The following is a 19425-nucleotide window of genomic DNA, read 5'->3' on the forward strand; positions in this document are numbered from 1 at the left end:
GATCCACCCGACCACCACTCCAACCACTGCAAGGCAAGATGAAGCAACAACAATACGGAATTCAAAGGATGCATTCGAATCACGCAATAGCGGAGTTGAAAACCCTTGAAGTCTACTTTGAGGCGTCCTAGAAGGATAAATAGGCCCCGCTTCCGCCCTCACAATGTCTTGAGTGGACGAGTTGATAACTTACCATCCCATTCTCTACTCAAAAGTCCATTCACAACAGTATCATCATTTGCAACAATCATCATGGTTCCTGGACTTGTCGACGACACTTCCTCCTGGGTTGCGCCCGGGAAGGTCAACAAAGACATCTTCCCAGACGGCTTCAAGACCTCCGGTCAACATGAGCCTCTCTACTCCTGCATCCAGCCCTATGACAAATTTCCCAAAGAAATCACAGGCCCAACGGCTTGGAAGGCCGAGGATTACAGGGAGAACCCCGAGAAGTGGACGCACTCGTTCACGGAAGAAGAGGTTGCCGAGATTGGAGGGGCAGCTGATGACTTCATTCAATCTGGTGTGCCACTGACGGGTATCACCAAGGTGAGTGAATCAAGACATATCAAGAGATTAGTACTGACATCTCTAGGATCTCTTCAAACTTCCGAAGCTGGCTGGCTTTATGGCAAAGCTTCGCAAGAGACTGATTGATGGCGAGGGTTTCTGGCTGTTCAAGAACCTGCCCGTCCAGCAATGGGGCCTGCAGAAGTCGGCTACTGCCTACATGGGCCTGGGTACTCATCTGGGCTACTTCGTCAGTCAAAACAGCCGTGGGCACGTCCTCGGCCATGTCAAAGACCTTGGTGAGGATCCCACTCGCACAGACAAGGTCCGTATCTATCGGACCAACGCCAGACAGTTCTTCCACACCGACTCGGGAGATATTGTTGGGCTGCTGTGTATTGCAAAGTCCATGGAGGGCGGCGAATCGGATATTTGCTCTCAGCACCGAGTCTTCAACTGTCTGCAGCGTGAGAATCCCGATGTGGCCAAGCTCTTCTGTGAGCCCATTTGGTACGCGGACAGGAAGGGTGAGGTGTCAGATGGCCAGAAGCCTTGGATGCGCACTGCCGTATTCTACCTCGAGAACGACCCCGAGGGAACTCCGCGCGTGTACGGCAAATTCGATCCCAACAACGTCACATCGCTGTGGCGTTTCAACACTGGCCCAGACGCACAGATTCCTCCTCTGTCAGAGGCTCAACTGCACGCTATGAAGGTGCTGGAGGAGACATGCAAGCGAGAGGCACTCCACATGATCCTTGACCCCGGTGACATCCAGTTTGTCAGCAACCAACATGTCTTCCATGCTCGCACGGCGTACAAGGACTATGCCCCGGGAGCGAAGGACGAGAATGGAAACTTGCGGCCTCAGAGACACCTCATGAGGTTGTGGCTGTCCGTGCCCGTGGACGAGGGTGGATGGAAGCTGCCATTCCCCGACATGCATGAGAAGAAGCGTGGTGGAATTCAGGTCAATGACAACCCTCCAAAGTGCCCTCTCGATGCGGAGTAGGTTTGGGACGGACACAATGGGCAATGAAATGAGTACCAGCAAGCAAATCGTGGATTTACAAAGAGTTTGATAGTTTTAATTACCATGCTATATGAAGCACTCCATGAGATCGAAACTCGTGTGATCTCTATTCTATAAGCCCGGTTGCGGCATCCCAATCCATGATATTGGCCCATCACCAACCGTCCCCGAATCGAGAAGCATTTCTGCAAGCTGCCAGTCCTGAGCAAGGTCAGGAGCAAAGAACAAGTCCAGATTCTGCTCGAATCCATGAAGGTCTTCATCCAGTTGAGGAGGCTGCGGCGGCACCTCCTCGGCTGGAGCTGGGCTCTTGCGCACAGATACTGCCGGAGCGTGACCCTCGGGGATCTCGTTGCGCGCCATACGGAAAATGGAAAGTGGATGGAGATCGGAGTCGGCTGCTCTCTGAGATGGTGCCTCCACTCCGTGTTGCGTGTCTCGGCTTGGGAAGGCCAGGTACGGATCGTCCAGAATGACGCTTGGTAGGGGAAGAATGTTGTTGGAGTCGACACCCAGCTTCTGGAGCATGCTTTCCGCTCCGCGGGACTATCACATAAAGATTAGCACGCGCCTCAGACATGTGGTTGGCCACTCACGAGACTATCCGCCATGGCGTTGGTAGCACGCATCGTCTTAAGAGCCTTGAGGTTACTCTGCAAATACGGAATAGTGCTCAACACCAGTTCTCGTTTATCGAGAGCCATAGGATCTGTGACCTGGGTCAGGTAGTAGAGCATGACTCTGTTACTCTCATAAGCGATCGTAGGGAACCACGTGTCGCCGGTTATTCGAGGCCCATGCTGCTCCGCTTCCGCGACAATCGCGGCCAACGTACGGGCCACCTTGAACAACGCGTATTGTAAGTGTCGCTGAAAGTCATGTTGTTCGGGTGGGAAATGGAATGCGGATCGTAGCTTGAATAGTTCGGGGGTTCCAATGCGATAGAAGTCCAGCATGGTCTGATGGTAAGTGCAGTGAAAGAAGCATAAAGCCCCAAGTTGTGATGACTCCTTGCGTAGGTAGATGGTCGATGTCGTGAACTGAAGACTTGGTGGGAGTGACATGTACCAAGCCTGCAATTCTCGATCTAACTGTGCAAACTCCGAGTCGGGAAGCCATGGAGGTTTGGCTTGATCCAGGTGCTTGATGTACCATAGAACTCGCCGTCGTATTTCAAGGTGTTGGATGAGGTAGCCCAGCATGCCCATATTGCTGTCTATGTCAACTGGTATCTTATCAGGAGGGATAAAGTCGAGAGGCGAGCCAGTTAATGTTCTTGTGATACATGGCCGTTCATGAAGAAAGTTCCGTTCATGGCATGGCAGCTGGATCCCGATGTGTTTCTCGAATACCAAGGTCAGTTGTTCAACGCCATTGCTACAGAGAACGTCTGTGACATAGCAACTCCACATTAGGCGTCTTCGACACTCTCTGGCTGTAATCGATAGAGTGGCGTTGGGTGACTGGTTGAAAAGGTCCGAAGAGTACTCGAGGTTGAGTTGTAGAGCTTGGGTCATCCTCGCCATCAAGGCGCTCAAGACAAAGGCTTGTGTAAAGTTGGCCATGCGAAGAGCGTAGTCGTAAAGAAGCTGAGCAGTCTAGGGGTGTAAGCGAGAGGTGTTGTAGCAGCAGCGTGAACTCATACCATCAATCCATCGACTGAAATGTGATGCGTATTCCCAAGGAGTAGACGTTCAGCTGTGGCAGCCCATTGCGAGCCAGCTTTAAGGACAACTGATGTTGGTAGTTCTTGAACTGTATCGCTATACTCGAGCGCAAAGAATCTAAGGTTCGTGTGAGCAAATAGATGTATAAAAGAGAATGATTGAACACTTACAGTGCTCCTATAGTGCACATGATGTGTAACAGCGCATCATCTCGCAGATCAGAGTCCAGCCTGTCGTTTAACTTTTGCATAAAGGATGGCTTGTGAATGAAGGCGTAACATCGAAGGGGATGGAAATTCTGAAAGTAGTGCTCAACTAGAACTTTGATATGCTTCCCATCTGGGAGCTCTGAAGAACTTAGCCTTGGAACTGTCAGTAGGATGTTATTCGCAAGGCGGGTAGGGATAGTACCAGTCCAGTTGTGCATTTGTCTCGTTGGCCGCAGGAGACGGGATAGGGCCCCTATGGATGGAGCCGATGATATTGCCTATGCTCCTAGGGGCCGGTAAGCTACCTTGCTGACCTGACTCTAGTTGCCCATGCTGATTTGTGCTGTCTTGATATGAGCATCGGATCTTGTTCTCGCGACACCTCTGACATGAGGGGTGATCTGTAGAACTCCCCGAGCATCTGCATCTGGCGACTCGACATCCATTGCAAGATCTCCGATTTCTTTTCGTAGCTGCTCTTCTAGGTGCTGGCTGTGTTTGAGAATAAGTACACTCAAGGTGTAGGCTTTCACAGTTGGCACATGTGTCTTGACGCTCATCGCATTTGACCTGTTTTTCTTCAGTGGAGATGATCGATGAGATTTAAATGGTGTCTTACCTTGCGCGCCTTGCACGTATTACAACCTAATGAGTATAAGTGAGTATTCCTTGATAAGCCACTCGTTTGGTGTGCTTTTCTGAACTCCCCTCATGCAATTTCACTCACCAAACCTAGAACGCTTCTTCAGTCGTCGCGTCTCGCTGGACGCATTAGCTCTTTGTCGCTGAAGGGGCATCTTTCCTTTGTTTCTCTCCCCTATCAGCTAACAATTGCGGCGTCTGTCTACCGTGGCTGGGCTCTTCGAAGACTCACGAAATGATGCGGGATTTATGATGACGCTCATCTAGTGGCATATGACGTCATTGCTGCGGGCAGAGATGAGTCTCATGTGAAGATGCCGGTAGACATACTATGAGAAGCATAAAGTTTCATCATGCCATCCCCTTCCTTAAACGAATTAGGCACCAAAAACACTTCTGATATGAAAGCGATTCTGTGAGTCTTACTTAGACAACCTAGAGAATGACCATCACTCAACCGGAACCCCCTTCCTCCTACGCTCCATCTCATCCATCAACGCCCTGTATTCCTTGTTATCATCCCCCATTCCCAAATGCTCAGCATTCAGAACATCATTATCCATAACCATTCCATATTTCTCATCAATCTCAACGTAGGGCCAGATGATCTCTTTATCCTCGACCACCATCCTCCGCAGCCGAGCAATGCCCTCCTCTTCATCCTCTGGAGGCTTCCAATCTTCATCCTCATCAGCATAGTTCTCTTCCTCGGTCAATGGAGGAGATTTGTGATACTGATAGGTTACACGGATGGGCTTTTCTCCCGTCTCTCTGATGGCCTTCCAGAGTGATGCCCAGGTCTTCAGCTCGAAGTCGTATTCGTTAGTCTCCACGGCTACGCATTTACTGAGATGGATTTCTCTCAAGTTGCGAGGCTTTCCCTCGAGAAAAGGCAGCAGGATTGCCGGTGCAGCCATGTGTTCCAGATGAAGCACCTGCAGCTCCGGTAATATCCCAGGGGACAGCTTCAAAGAGTCGTAATTCAGAAAACCGTCATCGTGGGCGACAATCTTTAGTCGTTCAACATGCTTTGCACGGCGGAGCATGACTGAAGATAGTTCCTTGAAAAAGTCGTTGAAGCCGGGCAAGGTGTTGACGTGCCATCCAGCTCCATTGTCGGCTCCATAAGGGTAAAGAGCCAGTTCTTTCAGGCAGCCCAAGAACTTTGACCACTCGCGCGTCTTCCAGCATGAGCTCTTTCTCGGCAAAAAGTGAATGACTTCCAGGTGCTGGGTCTTGGAGAGGTTTGCAACATCATGCCACATGTCTCTCAAGGCTGCTCGCCAGGCGTACTTTTCTTCCTTCTCCTTGACCATATCCCAGTCTTCGTCATAGCTGCAAAAGTACATGCCAGAGTCGCAGAGATCGTTGTCATCCCAATCAGCTTCGATCTCAAAGTTCTCGACTCCCATGGTATGAATGCTGAGGATGGAACAGCGTGGTAGGCCTTTGAACTGAATGAGGTCTTTCACGGCTGGAACATGGGCCGACTTTCTTGCCCAGACTGACTCAGGCGGGTTTTCCCAGTACCAGCGATCCTCTTCTTCCTCATTATCGTCATTCTCTTCTTCTTCTTCCACCTCTTCCTTTTCCTCGTCTGAGCCATTTTCATCATCCTCAGCATCGTCTTCCTCAGGGTTGTCATCATCAGGCTCCTCGTTGTCAGAGCCCTCATCAGCATTTTTGTTCTCTTGACTTTCTTCATTTTCGTCCTCATCCACGGCGTCCTCCGCATTGTCCTCCATCTCCACATCCTCCTCCTTGTTCGGGTCCGGTTGACCCGGAAAAAACGTGACGTGGAGGTGCAAGTTCAGAACATGAGCGCCAAACTTTTTGACAACGTCATGCAGTATATGATCTTCAGGCAGCGGACACTTGACTTTGAGTCCCCTGAACAGAAACGGCGCAATTATAGTGCGGGTAGTCGAGTTGGCCAGGCTAAGATTCTTCCTGTCGTCGTGGCCGAGATGCTCGGTGATGATGGACAGGAGCTCGGGTGGCAGGCTATCCAGAGAGCCAGTCATGATGAGTGTTGGGTGAGATGATGTCGAGGTTTGAACTTTTGGTGATCATTCAGAAGCACGCCAGGAGCGTGAATGGCTTTATTGGCAATAAGAGTAGAGTGATCAATGGATCCAAAGATAGTTCATGACGAAGTTGTGGATGTTTGCCTAATCTCACCTCCTTCGAGGGTGCATGAACAGAACTTCTTAGTGCTTATTGCAGCCTAGCCAACCCCGTCATCCTCGAATCACGGCCAATAAAAACAAAGGTTTCAGATCCTCATCATTCGAGGGATGTGGCTGTGCGCGTGAAGCAACGACGCGTTCATCGCGTTAAGCCCTTGGAGCGCGTCCTTTGATGAAAGCATACATTTATCGGGGCGAGGGAAGCATTCCGCTTCGCATTCCGCATTGAGACTTGTAGGTGGAGACATTTTGATCTCAATCGCTTGCAGTGATTCGTCAATTGGCTGAATGTGATCTGTCAAATTTGAGGTGGATGGTGGTTTAGTTTTGTACGTTTTTGTCTTGAGCAATTCTGTTAAAAAGTCACCGTGAGGTACAAGACAATTCTCGCGTTAAAACAAGTTTTATAACAGGGTTTCTTTTTATTACTATGCAATCGTCTGCAGGATTCAAGTGATAGCTTTAAATACCTGTTGCTAGGCAAGTAATAGCTATTAATTGAACGAACAAGTGTGGTACTATAGGGTAAGCAGGTAGAAGCAAAGACGTCAGCGGGGCAGTTTGCTCTACTACTAGAGCACTAACAGATGTGGTGGAGAGGTTTGTGCGAGCGCGTTAACACCGTATTACGCCTCTAATCGAGCATGAAGACTCCACCTTCTTTCGGATCAGCTATTGTGCGTCCGAGGCTCGTAGTAACCACAATTCCCGGCCAAGCTCTCCATCAACACCAAGTAAGAAACACAACTATTCTGTTAGAACCCAATCGCCTCTCCCGTATTAAAGCAACTCCCCATAGGCCACAAAAGGTATGTCGTTCCATACGGCGTTGTAACTAAACGGCCGCCCCTTCTTTGCATCCTTCAGCCAGCAGTTGCCCCCATATTGCTTATACGATTGTGCGATATTGGCACGGAACGACACGCTCTTGCATGTCACACCCGTGTCTTGGTTATCGTCCATGGCGTTCATCTGCGTGCAGGCCTGCAAGCAATCCTCTAGCGAGTAGGCGATGATTCCCACCAAGTCCTTGAGTGCTCCGCCGCCCTCTGCACTGTTTGCGCCTCCACCGTCGGTGCCGCAGTATACTTTGAATTCGAAGCCGCTTGTAAGTTGGATCGTCTTGGTCTGCTCTGCCTCCTCGCAGAACCAGGTGAGGTTTCTAATCTGGGAGGCTGGGGTCGGCGTGAAGAAGGCGGCGCTGGTAGTGGCTGAGGGGGTTGGGTTGGCAGTTGTTGAGCTTTCGTCGCTACCAACAGCCTCTGCTGAGCATTTCGAGTCCGAACTACGAGGCAATGTGTGTCAGCGTCATGCATGTGCTTGATGCAATAGCAATTGTACTCACTTTTGACAATTTGACAAGGCGGCCCCCAAGCCTCCTCCTACACCTCCTCCAACAATGGCAGCAGTAATAGCAACGACAATAATGGTAAAAAGCCAAAGGCTGAGGCCGAAGGGTCCACTTGGCTTTTGTTGATGTTGGTGCTGTTGATCGATCGGCACGTAGTAAGGTGCTGGCGACGACTGATTGTACGCGGCGATCACCTCTGGTGCCTTTGTACCACCTCCAGCATCGTGGTCCACCTGAAGGCCTTCGCTGTCTTGCATCTTGTATGGATATGGATGATGGGGCGCGGGAAGAGGATGATGACGAGACCCCTCTCTAGGCCATTGGTAGCAACAACGATCAACAGATGGCTTGGCAATATATGAAAGAGGGACGAAGGAAGGAAAGAGTGTCTGCGAGAAAGAAACAGAAAATGACTGTTGCTTGCGAGTGGTATGGGCATGCACGCCAGTTCAGATGCTTAAAGGATTTACCCTTTTAGGAAGCATACTGCGCTTGGAAATGAGGACGGAGCGCGGTGTGGAACTAATCAGTAGCCTCAATTAGACTAGGGCCCTGTTTGTACATGAGCTGAACTGGACTTTTGTGGAATCCTTTGATGTTAGCTGGACCCAGGTGTCAAGGCTGTGCCATGGTTATCAAGAGCGTTGTGGTCTGGACTGTGGTCTTGGTGGGCCTTGTTGAATCAGATCTGACGATACCGGTGCGCATGAGACAATTGACTCCTCGCTTAGAAAATACGATTAGAGATGTAATAGTTCATGAAGCCATCGAAAAAAAGCTTGAAAGGAGCCAGTTGGTAGACAAGAAACGACCTCAGGGAATTTGTATGCGAACCTTGAACGAGCTGAACGCCCTGGTACCTGACCATCGACGGAGATTGACGAATCCTAATGGACACTAAAACTAGAATACTGTGGTTGCTTGGCGAGCCCAGGCCATGCCGGGCGATGTTGGCCCAGCTGATGGTTTTCAAGGATCAGTTAAGATCGCTTCTCATACTGGTCTGTGTCGTTTCAGCCATGGAGCTTGTCCCCGTAGGGCTGAAGAGAGCATCTGCTCTTGACTTTCTCTATGGAGCGATTATATCTCGTGAGATTAGTCTTAAATAATTACAGGTGTTAATGACAACTCTCATATTAAAACCACTGTAATCCCGAATCGTCTGCCGGTAAGCCCAGCTCATGGAAGGGGCCACCAAAGAACTCGCTCACGGGGAGAGTAAAGTCACCAACAAAGGTAGCTTCTTCTCCAACTTCATTTCCAAGAGTAGTTTGGCCATCAGCTGGCGTTGGAGGCTGGCAGGAGATCACATCCGGATGAACAGGTTGTAGTCCAGGTAAATGAGTATAGCCCGGACGCTCTAGCCCAACCTTTAGGATGTCTTGACCAAGGAGGGGCCCAAAGATAGAGTCGTTCATGGTCTCAGAGGAAGACAACTTGGAGAATGAAGTGGCAAAGTCCAGGATACCAAAGATGCCGGATACATCCACGAGGAGGTCATCGTCTTCATTCCGCAGATTAGGACGGGACCAGGAAGACATGTCTGCTTCCAGGCGGCGGAGCTTCTTGACCTAGATAGCTCAAGGTAAGCTTTGGACTAAGATTCATCATTGGCATACCTACCACTCTTTGGGAACACATCCACTTGTTGCCCAGAGTCTCGATAAACTCTACGCACTCTTCAAAATTTCGTTTGTTTTTGTTGCGTGTTTCGCTGGTCCGAGAAAAGCTGCGCTGGAGCTCGACGGTGGCAACGACAGCAACGCAATAGATGGTGATAGAGTCGATTGACGAAAACTGCTTGGATCTCATCAACTGGATGAAGTGCATGACCCATGTGACATGATTTGATATTGAGAAGAGGGTCTGTTGCAGAAAGGCTTCTGATGCGTTGTGGACGCCCCGAATCTGGAGTGTTAGGAGGAGAGGGTGGTTAAGAATGCAGAGGATTGTGTGGTACATCATGCGGCTGAGAAACCATGGACCCCAATATGGCCGAGCCTCTTCCAACATCCGATCAGTAAGGCTTGGTATCTTGATGCTTCGATACCTATGTGCCAAGGGAAGCTTGAGCCCAAGGTCCATCAGCGCGGCAGTGGTCCGGGCGTACAGGGAATCAGGATTCCACGGAAAGCCGTCTTTATCGGGGGACATACTGGAGGATTGTACGTAGTTCAGTGCCATGGACCAGATGCTGCTGAGTTGGCAAACGACTTGCATGATTCCAAATGGATAGGGAGAGTCATCTTGGATCGAAATAGGTATGCGCAGGACATGACCGGGGGTTGAAGGACTACTTGGAAACGGAAGGGTGGAGGCCTGGAGGTGTGCAGTTAGTTGCTCAGGCTGGCCAAGAAACCTGCAAAGCAGTACCACTCCCCAGAAACATCGGCTTGTTTCCTCCTTTTGACTGTTGATGCCAGCGTGACTGTAAAGGCGTGCGGACTTTGCTAGTGACGCCGCCTGAGAGCACAGCAGGTGACTCTTATCGTAGCGGCCGACTGTACTCAACAAGATTAGCGAATAACAATGATAGAATGGAGCTAGAAATACTTGCGGTCTAGGTAGAGCAATGAAAGCAGACAGAGTGTTTGCAAAGTCGAAAGCTCAACATTACCATCGATGAGGCGGGTCATCACCAACCGGTAAGCTGCCTCGCAGTAATGGGAGATTTGGTCAAGACTCGGGTGAGGTACCTGGGTAGGGTCGCAAAAGCGTGTCGCTATTGCAAACACGCTGTATACCAGTTCAGGTTCCCGGTTAGGAAGTGACTGCACGAATGTGGTCTCATCGAATAAGGGGATAGGCTGACATTCACAGTACTTCAGGTAAGCTCGGGCAACCACAGTTAATGCCTCTCTCGTGAGAGGCTGAATTAAGCCCTGAGAAGTTGTTCTCTCTACCTCGAATAGCGGCTCGTTGTCATTTGTCAAGTCTGCTTGCATGGGTCGTCCGGGTGAGCCTTGAGCCGGAAGACCTTGCTCGTGGCTTCTTAGGCGCTGGACTACTTGAGACAAGGTATTCTCCAAGCTTTCCATTCGTGCTCGCTTCAAAGCGTTAGTTTATTCACGGCTCCCCGTAAGATACAACACTAACCATGGATCGATCTTCTGCAGGCGTCAGTTCGCGCTCTGGCCTCCGCTCCGGCCCCGCGGACGGCAACGGCCCCGTTGCCGGATCATGACGGTGAGTGAGCTGGGTCGGCTCGGCACCATATGCACACGGCTGTCTGAGGCGGACACAGGAGGAGCAGACGGGCCGCTCTCCAGAACATTTCGACTTCTTCCGACTATATCTCTCAGAGTCAAGTCAAGGCATGGGTGGGTTGTTATCTCGCGTACCGGCACGGGGCACAAGCTTGCCTTGCACGCTTGGCGGGTCTGAGTAAGTCTTCCATTAAAGGGCAAATACGGCGTTGCAAAGCAGCAATTGAGTATTATGAGCTGAGAAGCGAATTCTTGTTGTGGCATGAAACACCCTATTGAACGCTGATTCAAGGAGAAAACGCGGAATAGCGCAACGGAGGCACGGAATGACGCGATCGACTAAACTCATTGCCCCCAGCGTAAATGGCTAACAGCTACATAGTTGGATTCGATTGCAGTTCTGATCAGCTTCCATTTTCGCAACGCAGTGGAAGTTCGCTCTTCAGAATAAATCTGTGAACTGTGTTCCCACCAAGGCAGTTCTCAGCAGTCTGCATCACCTCTATAGTCCTTAGACCGTGAGAACGGGGGTGAGGTACCGGCCACGGCCCCACAATTAATTCGGGCCGAATCCGGTGCCGTGTGTGCCGTCCGGGCCTAGGGTGGCAGCGACAAGCCGAGATATGTGACAAGAGTAGACATATCTTACTCACCGTTGGCTTTCCTGTAAAATTACATGCCTGAGCCACATAATGGGCGTTTGCATAGGTTCTTATTACAATACAGGATGGACGTGGTTTGCGGTATCCCCCTTGAGATAACCCGAGTCATAACGTAGCGTGTTGATGCAACAAGATTGATGGGTCATTCGCAATCGTGGGCATGTATTTTCTATTGGCATTTCTATATCTGGTTTCTAATCAGGTTCCCTATTCAGTCTTCTGTATTGCAATAACCACAAGACACCTATTTCTTGTTTGAAACGTCTGAAACGACGGTCAGCACTCTCCCACACATCGGTGACAACTTCTAACTTACTGAATTGGAAGTGGATGATGTCTCCGTCTTGGACAACCTGGGAGAGAATAAAGTCAGCTGGAGCAGCAACAGGAGGAGCCTGAATCTATGAGTACATACATAAGACTTTCCTTCTTGTCGGTATTTTCCGGCGGCCTTGATTGGGCCCATGGACTTGCCGCCTTCACAGAGATCGTAGAAATCTTGGTAGGTGACCACTTCAGCCTTGATAAAACCCCTCTCGAAGTCGCTGTGGATAGCTCCAGCAGCCTGCGGTGCCAGACACCCTCTCGGGATAGTCCAGCATCTGATCTCCTTCTCACCAGCTACATACAAGTTAGCGCGGAAGTCAACCGGGGTTAAAGTGTGAACAGACCCGTGAAGTAGTATTGCAGGCCGAGCTTTGTGAAACCTTCAGTGATGATCTTGTCCAGCTTTGACTTCACCTTGCTCTCCTCGAGGAACTTGGCCTGGGCATCTGGGTCATCCTTCATGCTGTAGAGCTTCTCTTCAAACTCGATGGAGAAGGGGATGATGTCTCGGGGAACGCCTCCGTGCTCGGTGACCCACTTGGCAATAGCCGGCAGGTACTTGCACTTCTGTCTGAGGTAGTCCTTCATTGTCAGGTTGACGAGGTAGATAACGGGCTTAGTGGTGATCAGCTGGATCTTCTCGTTGATGAGGGCGATCTCGGCCGGTGTCCAAGTTCCGTCTCTAACTGGCTGATCCTTCTCCAGCATCTATATCAAGATTGTGAGCACGAACTGGTTAGATCTAGGAGACTAGAATTTATGGACTCACTGCTCGGATCTTTGTTGTTGTCTCTGTGAAGAGAGGCAGCATCTTATATTTGCCGCCTGCCTTTTTAACAATCAGTTCCTCGGCAACAATTTGCTTGTCCAGAATGTCTAAAAAGAGGGGGTTAGCCGACGTTAAGCTGATTCAGAGGGCAATACAAACCGAGATCCTTCTTGCAAAGCTCGCTTTGGATGGTATCTACAAAATGCACTGATTAGTTTCGCCAGATTGAGAAACTTGGCTGAAATGAACTAACTCAAGTCACGGACGGGATCGATCGAGTCGTCAACGTGCAAAACTTGATCGTTATCAAATGCTCTGTTAGAGAGTCTGAGTTAGCGTGAAAGTGCGGCAATCTAGCCACCGATGAATGCTGTACCTGACCACGTGGAACATGCCGTCAACAGCCTGGATATGAGACAGGAAGGCATTTCCAAGTCCCTCTCCTTGGGAAGCGCCCTTGATCAGACCAGCAATGTCGGTGACCTGCAGAAACGCGGGGTACATGGATGGGGGCTTCCAAAGGTCACAGAGAAAGTCCTATATATTTCCTACTTTAGTTATCCATCGATTGTTTTTTTTGTAGAATGACTCAACTTACATATCGAGCGTCGGGAACAGCACATCTCGCCTCATTGGGCTCAATCGTACAAAAGGGATAGTTCTCAGCAGCGGCGCTCTGCTCGGTCAAGAGGTTGAACAAACTCGACTTTCCCACATTGGGAAGACCAACGCATCCCATCTTTAGGTTCTTGCGAACCCTGCCGAAAGCGACGACATTGTCCTTGACAGGCTCAACCTTCTTGGGGGGCATGATGACTGGATTGGCTAGGTATAAATCGAGGTTTACGGGAAAACTTGATTTGATCCTGGAGGGTTGAAAGAAGAAAGAATCCTCTGGTAAACTTTTTAAAAAATGGCCTGACTTTCACTTTTAGGCCCACTTACGGACATGGGTATGGGGTGTTCCAGGCCAGGGACTAGTGAGTATTGTGTGAGGAAGCGCTCTGGGGGTGCCACGTGACCAGAAGATCACGTGTATCCCTCTCGGGCAACCAGGGACCTTCAACCTCAGTGGTCCGCGACTTAGTCGACTAAAAAATAGATTTATCCATCCTACTTGCTTAAGAAAGAACCATAGGAAGTTAAAGTCTGTTATCGCTTCAGTTAGTGATGTGTAATTCTTCGCGATGAGAGAGTGTTGGAAGGGTTACTGGGAAAGGTCAGGGCTCTTCTCGTAAGCCTTTAGCGATCAAAATTTCTCCACACTTTTCATATCTTTTCAGCAAGAAACCACCATAAATTGAGAAAAATCGGCAGACTGACTTTCTCTGGATGTGACGCTCGCTATGGAAATAATCGCCTTGAAGGGCATGTTTATAACGGCAAGACTAGTTTTAGTCTTGTTTTACCTATGTTGAAACCTAGGGAATTTTTTTTGTATCAATCAGACTATCGACCATACCAGTCAAGACTCCTAGAACTGCCGATGAGTTCCTGGTTCCCTACAGAACGGACCGGCTTGGGTGGCATCCGCCGGCTTCGAGTCCAGACCGCTTCCGTTCCCGGCGGCAATAGTACGGAGATAACGGATGATACCATCCCCAGTCGTTGTTTTGAGACATGCAAAGCTCTCTTTCGGTTCATTCTGACTTTAACATGGCGTAATCAAGGCCAAGATTGTATCATGATCCCGAATGAGGGGATATCCCCAAGTTACCGATTCAATTGCCAATTGCTCAAGTATAAAGCAAGTCACTCATCGGCTCGATCTTGACCTGAGCACTTTCAATCATCTTCTGTGTCATCATGAAGCCCATCACTTGGTCCTTACCCTTGGCTGCCGCTGGCTTGGCATCTTTCGCTGCTGCTGACTGGCAGTACCGCTCTCGCCCTGACCTCGCAGTCCCGAGACTCAACATCACAGTCCCTGCTGATCGAGACTCAGTAGAAAAAGGCTACATCTTCGTCACCCCGTACGAGGGATTCGCCAGCGGCCACCAAGGTCCTGTGCAGCCTGGCGCCTACATATTCCGTGATGATGGTGAATTGGTTTGGTCTGGCCTCGGTTACCACTCAGGATGGGTCGCCAACTTTGTCCCCGACACCTGGAAGGGCGAGACCTATCTGCGCGCGTTCCAGGGCAAGTTGGACGGTACTCATGGTCGCATGTATGGCTATCATGTTCTCCTTGGGAGTGACTATGAAGTGGCCAAAGTTGTCCGGGCCAAGTCTCATAGGCTCACTTCAGCGCACGAGTTCCGTCTTGTTGATGGTAAGACGGCCCTGATTGAGAACCCGACGCCTAGGGTTGTCTCTCTGAAGCCCTGGGGAGGTGATGAAGGGCAGAACTGGATTGTTTCTGGCGGATTTCAAGGCATGTATAGATCCTCCTCGACGGTTTGTTCCATGGTTAACCATTCATACAGAGGTAGATATCGAAACTGGCGATGTCTTGTTTGAATGGCAAAGTCTTGATCACGTCGACCCAAAATGTAAGTTGAGATTCTAACACTCCGCATTTGCTTGCCCATACTGACAAACTCATCAGATAGCGCGTTTCCTCTGGACTTTGGTGCAGGTCTGCCTGGATCTGGCAGGAATGAAACTGATGCCTGGAACTACTTCCATATCAACAGCGTTGACAAGGATGATGAGGGTAACTATCTCTTGTCTGCCCGCAACATCGCTGCCATCTTCAAAATCAATGGGACAAGTGGAGATATCATCTGGCAACTTGGCGGTTTCCATGGTGGGTCTTCGTTCCAAGTCTCACCCGAAGACCGCTTCTCATTCCAACATCATGCGCGATTCCGGGGCCGTTCTCCCGATGGAAGTCTTGAGTTCATTTCACTGTTCGACAACGGGGCTCATTCAGCTCCCTTTAAGACCCATCCGTTCTCCAGAGCCAGATACTTTGAGCTGGATCACAACAAGGGCACCGCAAAGGCACTTAGAACGTTTGATGCACCCGACGGTCTATCTGCCAACACTCAAGGCAGCGTGCAGATTCTCCCCAACAAGAACTTTTTCGTCAACTGGGGTCAGGCCGGCGCCGTGACAGAGTTTAATAAGGAGGGCAACGTCTTATTTCACAGTTATCTGGATTCCGCACCTGAGGGAGTCTTTGTCCAAAGTTACCGAGGTTTCCGAGCCAACTGGACTGGAACTCCGAGCGAAGAGCCAGCTGTTGTCGCATTCAAACCAAGTGACCAGACTGGATTGGATGTGTATGCTTCTTGGAATGGAGACACCGAGGTAGCATCATGGCGCTTTTACGCACGATCTCTAGACCATTCGCAAGACCAGCTTCTGGGAGAGTTTGAGCGCAAGGGTTTCGAGACCCATGCTGAACTTCGGGATTTTTCAGTTCATGGGGATATTCTTGTCACTGCCGAGGCAGTGGATGCGAATGGAAAGGGTTTGACTCGCACAAAACCTGTTGTTGCCCGAGCCGAGGTGCAGGTGTCCCTTCCAGAGGAGTTTGACCGTATCTTTGATCCGGAGGAGCTCTAAGCAGTTTAACCACTTGGAATATAACAAGAACACTCCTATATGATAATTTTACGGGCTAAAAATAAACCAAGAATCTGATAGTTGTTGCCATGGAAGCCTTGCAAGGGTGAAGAAAGACGGGGGCCCATAGCTATGGAACAAGGGATAGGAACACCCTTAGCAGCTACCAAGTGGACACAGACATTGACCAAACAGGAGCGTCAAGACTTCGCATCATGAATACTCTACTACTGTACGCGAATATGCGGCCGCGGATTGATTGGCTGTTGCAGGCCGATCTTCGCTCTTGTGGCCGATTCTCGGAATCCAGACCCGGCATCCAAGTCCGTGTCCGTAGGCCTTCCATATCGCCCGCATCCAATCAGGTATGACTCCTCTGACTGAAATGATTCTACGAGCAAGCCACTGGCACGGAATTCACAAAGATGGTGAGGCAAATCCGTTAATTAGAGGCCGGATTTTGGGATTGATTTGCCCTCCGTCAGCCTTCCTGATTGACGAAAGTCGCCGATTGGATTGGAACATCATAAGCACAAAATAACGGGCTGGGAGTGACAATCTTATGATAGTGATAATGGTTATATAAGGTTGCCAAGACCTGCTCAAATAAGTTGCCAACAGACAACCACCTTCATACATCTTCGTCCTCTCACCACTCACTCAACATGGCCGAGAAGCTGACATACACCGAACTCCCTCCTCGGATGAAGCCAGTGTCCGAGCTGAAGCCATCTCCGGAACAAGTGGTAAAGCGTCTCGCAGAATTTGGCCCCCTGATCCCCCGGCAACCCGATACTGATGGCTCCGTTGAGCATTTGTGCGATGCCACCTTCACTCATCATTTTGTGGAGTCACCCGGAGACTACGATACTGTCAGCTTCCACTATGTGACGTGTGGTAGCGAGGGGAAGCAAAAGCCGGTTGTGTTCCTGCACGGACTTCCCGATTCTTGGTTTGAGTGGCATCAACACATGGCATCCCTTGCGGAGGATGGTTACTTTTGTATCGCTCCAGACTTGAAAGGGTATGGACAGTCGAGCAAGGAACCAGGCGATTACCGACACGAGGGAGCCGCGGAACAGTTGGCTGCCATGTTGCTCAGGATTGGCATCGAGAAGTTCTAGTAAGTGCCCTTTCACAGTAGCCCTGAGCATGCCCTGATAACCCCTGCCACAGTCTTGTCACGCACGATCGTGGAACTGTTCAAGGCGATTACATTGCTGCTCTCTTCCCAGACCGCGTCCTTGGCTACGTCCGTGGAGAACAGCACCTCATCCACTACAACCCAGCTCTGTCATCTCAGCATGCCTTGTTCCTCCACGCCCCATACAACGGCATTATGGAGGATCCACAGCGGCTCGCCTTGACAGCCTACATGTGGTTCACTGCTCGGGAGATTCCTGATGGAGCTGCAACCCTGCAGCGTGTGGCTCAAGAGCTTGCTTACGAAGGAATCAGCAAGGCCGTGCCTCGATACTATGGTGCAAGTACCTTTCACCAAGAATGGCTCGACCGACGCAGGAGGCTCATGGGCAAGTGGGAATGCCCGATTGTCATCATGCAGGGCTACGATAGCCCAACTCAACCGCGCGAATGGTTCAACCTTGAAGAGATCCAGGGGCTTGTTCCTCGAGCCAAGGTATTGGAGGTCAAGTTCATTCCTGGAGGGCACTTTTGGCCATTGGAGAGCCCAACTGAGACTACCGCGGCGCTACGCGAGGCACTGAAGGCATTGGGGAATCTGTAGCCTGCAGGATGAAATGATGGCGTAGGTATTCTCGAGAAACCAAGATACAAATTGTGAAGAAACTTTGCAGCTTGATAATTACTCTTAGTAGTCTCAATGCGCGTTGAAGAGTTTACCGCCTGTATATTTGGGTCAGACAATTCTGATCCTAGCCAAAATACCACAGTGGCCGCTCACTCTGGCTTCCATCTTCGTTTGTGTTGCCCTGGAACTTCTCAAGAAGCCCAGTTGCTTGAGAGTGTTGAAACGTTCTTCAGAGACATATTCCTTGTCCAGTTTCTTCACGACTTGCCCTTCCACAACTTCCGTGTCCTCTCTCTCTCAAGCTCCCACACTTCAACCATAGTCCTCAACCCAGCCCCGAAACAACGGACTCGTTCTGAGCAGTCTGGCGAATCTTCAAACGCCAAGGATTCAACGGCGCCAGTGTAGAGGAATTTGTCCAAACGCTTCGAGCCTCCATGTTGGGAAGACTTGTGGCCCCGTGTGCCTCCGCCCTCACGCTGACAGTTGTGGTATTGCTGCGAAATCATTTGGCTTTCCTCCCATATGTCCCTCAAGTCCACTTGTGATTCCTTGTGATAGGCGTGTTCTGATCTGTCGATCGCATTCATGTCGCCTCCTACTACTCCTGCGATGACTCTGGAGCCTGGTAGAATGGGCTTTCTCAGAAGGTCAGATATAACAGCTAGCTGTCCTCGACGATATTCCTTTCCTTGCCAGAGTGATTCAAGGTGTGTCGTGCAAAGACGGATGCATTCTTGGCGCCCACCCGCCTCTTCTTGGCCCCAGGTTTGGATGTCCATAGCGAGAACGTCTCTCCCCATATTCGTGACAAGAGGAACATGGAAGCAGGCGGTGACTGGTAGATTCTTTGATGTCATCATAACTGTGAAGTAAGACTTCTCTCTCTGGGCGGATTTTGTTAAGGCGGATGATGTAATCAGCATAACTCTCCGGGGGAGCTCTGGGGGTTTTACATCAGACAGAATGAAGTTATGCTGCACCCACCGATACCCTAAAATGGCGCGAAGAGACGAAGGAGATACCTCCTGGAGCATGACAACAAGACTGTGTGCTTCGGCACCACATATCTCTCTTAGATGGTCCAGAGCAGCAAGCGTCCGAGCTGCAGGATCTGGGTCAGACCAGTCGAGATTCCAGGATGCAGTCGTCAGAACGCTTCCTCGCTTCAATTCAGGGTTAACATTAGGAACAGACCGCCAGGACGAGGAGCGCGTATGATAGATAGATGGCTCGATTTGATCAGGCTGAATCAAGTGGTGGGGGATATAAGCTTTGCAGTTGCTGTTGGGGCGAAGCTGATATCTCGTTGAACAGACGAGGTGATCGGCTACTAATGAGCTGGGGAGGAATGAGTTGGGGAGGATACTTGGCTTCAGCCACAAGCGGCCAGAAAACAGGAAATGATGCATTGTTGATTCCGAGACAGCGAGTAGCCCTTTTTGGGTGATATTAATCGAATGGGGAAAAAGTAGGAGTTTTGAGTATATGGCAGGCAGCGGCGGTTTAAATAAGTAATCAGACAGACAAAAACAAGCTCAATTATTAGGTTTAGGTAAAGGAGACTCTGTTAGTG

General features: G+C 50.1%; 8 protein-coding genes across 8 annotated transcripts; 3 read left to right on the forward strand and 5 right to left on the reverse strand.

Annotated features, from left to right (window-relative positions):
• Window positions 1-252: 252 nt before the first annotated feature.
• MRS44_011195 (uncharacterized protein) lies at window positions 253-1522 on the forward strand (the record flags this gene model as incomplete). The annotated part of the gene is made up of 2 exons (XM_046283981.2): window positions 253-549; window positions 596-1522. 2 exons carry the CDS (start codon window positions 253-255, stop codon window positions 1520-1522), a joined length of 1224 nt encoding a protein of 407 aa, XP_046135108.2.
• A 132-nt stretch (window positions 1523-1654) lies between these two features.
• Window positions 1655-3979, reverse strand: MRS44_011196 (uncharacterized protein; the record flags this gene model as incomplete). Its single annotated transcript, XM_065619641.1, has 6 exons — window positions 1655-2089; window positions 2140-3141; window positions 3189-3327; window positions 3381-3572; window positions 3622-3733; window positions 3802-3979. The coding sequence occupies 6 exons, from the start codon at window positions 3977-3979 to the stop codon at window positions 1655-1657; spliced, it is 2058 nt and encodes a 685-aa protein (XP_065475713.1).
• Window positions 3980-4510: 531 nt separating this feature from the next.
• On the reverse strand, window positions 4511-6085 carry MRS44_011197 (uncharacterized protein; the record flags this gene model as incomplete). Its single annotated transcript, XM_065619642.1, has 1 exon — window positions 4511-6085. The coding sequence occupies one exon, from the start codon at window positions 6083-6085 to the stop codon at window positions 4511-4513; it is 1575 nt and encodes a 524-aa protein (XP_065475714.1).
• Window positions 6086-7030: 945 nt separating this feature from the next.
• On the reverse strand, window positions 7031-7858 carry MRS44_011198 (uncharacterized protein; the record flags this gene model as incomplete). Its single annotated transcript, XM_046283980.2, has 2 exons — window positions 7031-7535; window positions 7596-7858. 2 exons carry the CDS (start codon window positions 7856-7858, stop codon window positions 7031-7033), a joined length of 768 nt encoding a protein of 255 aa, XP_046135105.1.
• An 879-nt stretch (window positions 7859-8737) lies between these two features.
• On the reverse strand, window positions 8738-13376 carry MRS44_011199 (uncharacterized protein; the record flags this gene model as incomplete). Its single annotated transcript, XM_065619643.1, has 15 exons — window positions 8738-9172; window positions 9225-9920; window positions 9975-10102; window positions 10219-10648; window positions 10698-10711; window positions 10759-10890; window positions 10943-10981; window positions 11786-11822; window positions 11885-12090; window positions 12141-12504; window positions 12566-12672; window positions 12725-12760; window positions 12819-12880; window positions 12942-13102; window positions 13164-13376. The coding sequence occupies 15 exons, from the start codon at window positions 13374-13376 to the stop codon at window positions 8738-8740; spliced, it is 3060 nt and encodes a 1019-aa protein (XP_065475715.1).
• Window positions 13377-14371: 995 nt separating this feature from the next.
• Window positions 14372-16078, forward strand: MRS44_011200 (uncharacterized protein; the record flags this gene model as incomplete). The annotated part of the gene is made up of 3 exons (XM_065619644.1): window positions 14372-14837; window positions 14992-15057; window positions 15114-16078. 3 exons carry the CDS (start codon window positions 14372-14374, stop codon window positions 16076-16078), a joined length of 1497 nt encoding a protein of 498 aa, XP_065475716.1.
• A 665-nt stretch (window positions 16079-16743) lies between these two features.
• On the forward strand, window positions 16744-17825 carry MRS44_011201 (uncharacterized protein; the record flags this gene model as incomplete). The annotated part of the gene is made up of 2 exons (XM_046283393.2): window positions 16744-17201; window positions 17255-17825. 2 exons carry the CDS (start codon window positions 16744-16746, stop codon window positions 17823-17825), a joined length of 1029 nt encoding a protein of 342 aa, XP_046135101.2.
• A 281-nt stretch (window positions 17826-18106) lies between these two features.
• Window positions 18107-19261, reverse strand: MRS44_011202 (uncharacterized protein; the record flags this gene model as incomplete). Its single annotated transcript, XM_046278426.2, has 1 exon — window positions 18107-19261. The coding sequence occupies one exon, from the start codon at window positions 19259-19261 to the stop codon at window positions 18107-18109; it is 1155 nt and encodes a 384-aa protein (XP_046135100.2).
• Window positions 19262-19425: the final 164 nt, after the last annotated feature.

The sequence above is a fragment of the Fusarium solani genome (assembly GCF_023522795.1).
Source record: "Fusarium solani strain SB1 chromosome Unknown bctg00000007, whole genome shotgun sequence".
NCBI classification, from domain to species: Eukaryota; Fungi; Ascomycota; class Sordariomycetes; order Hypocreales; family Nectriaceae; genus Fusarium; species Fusarium solani.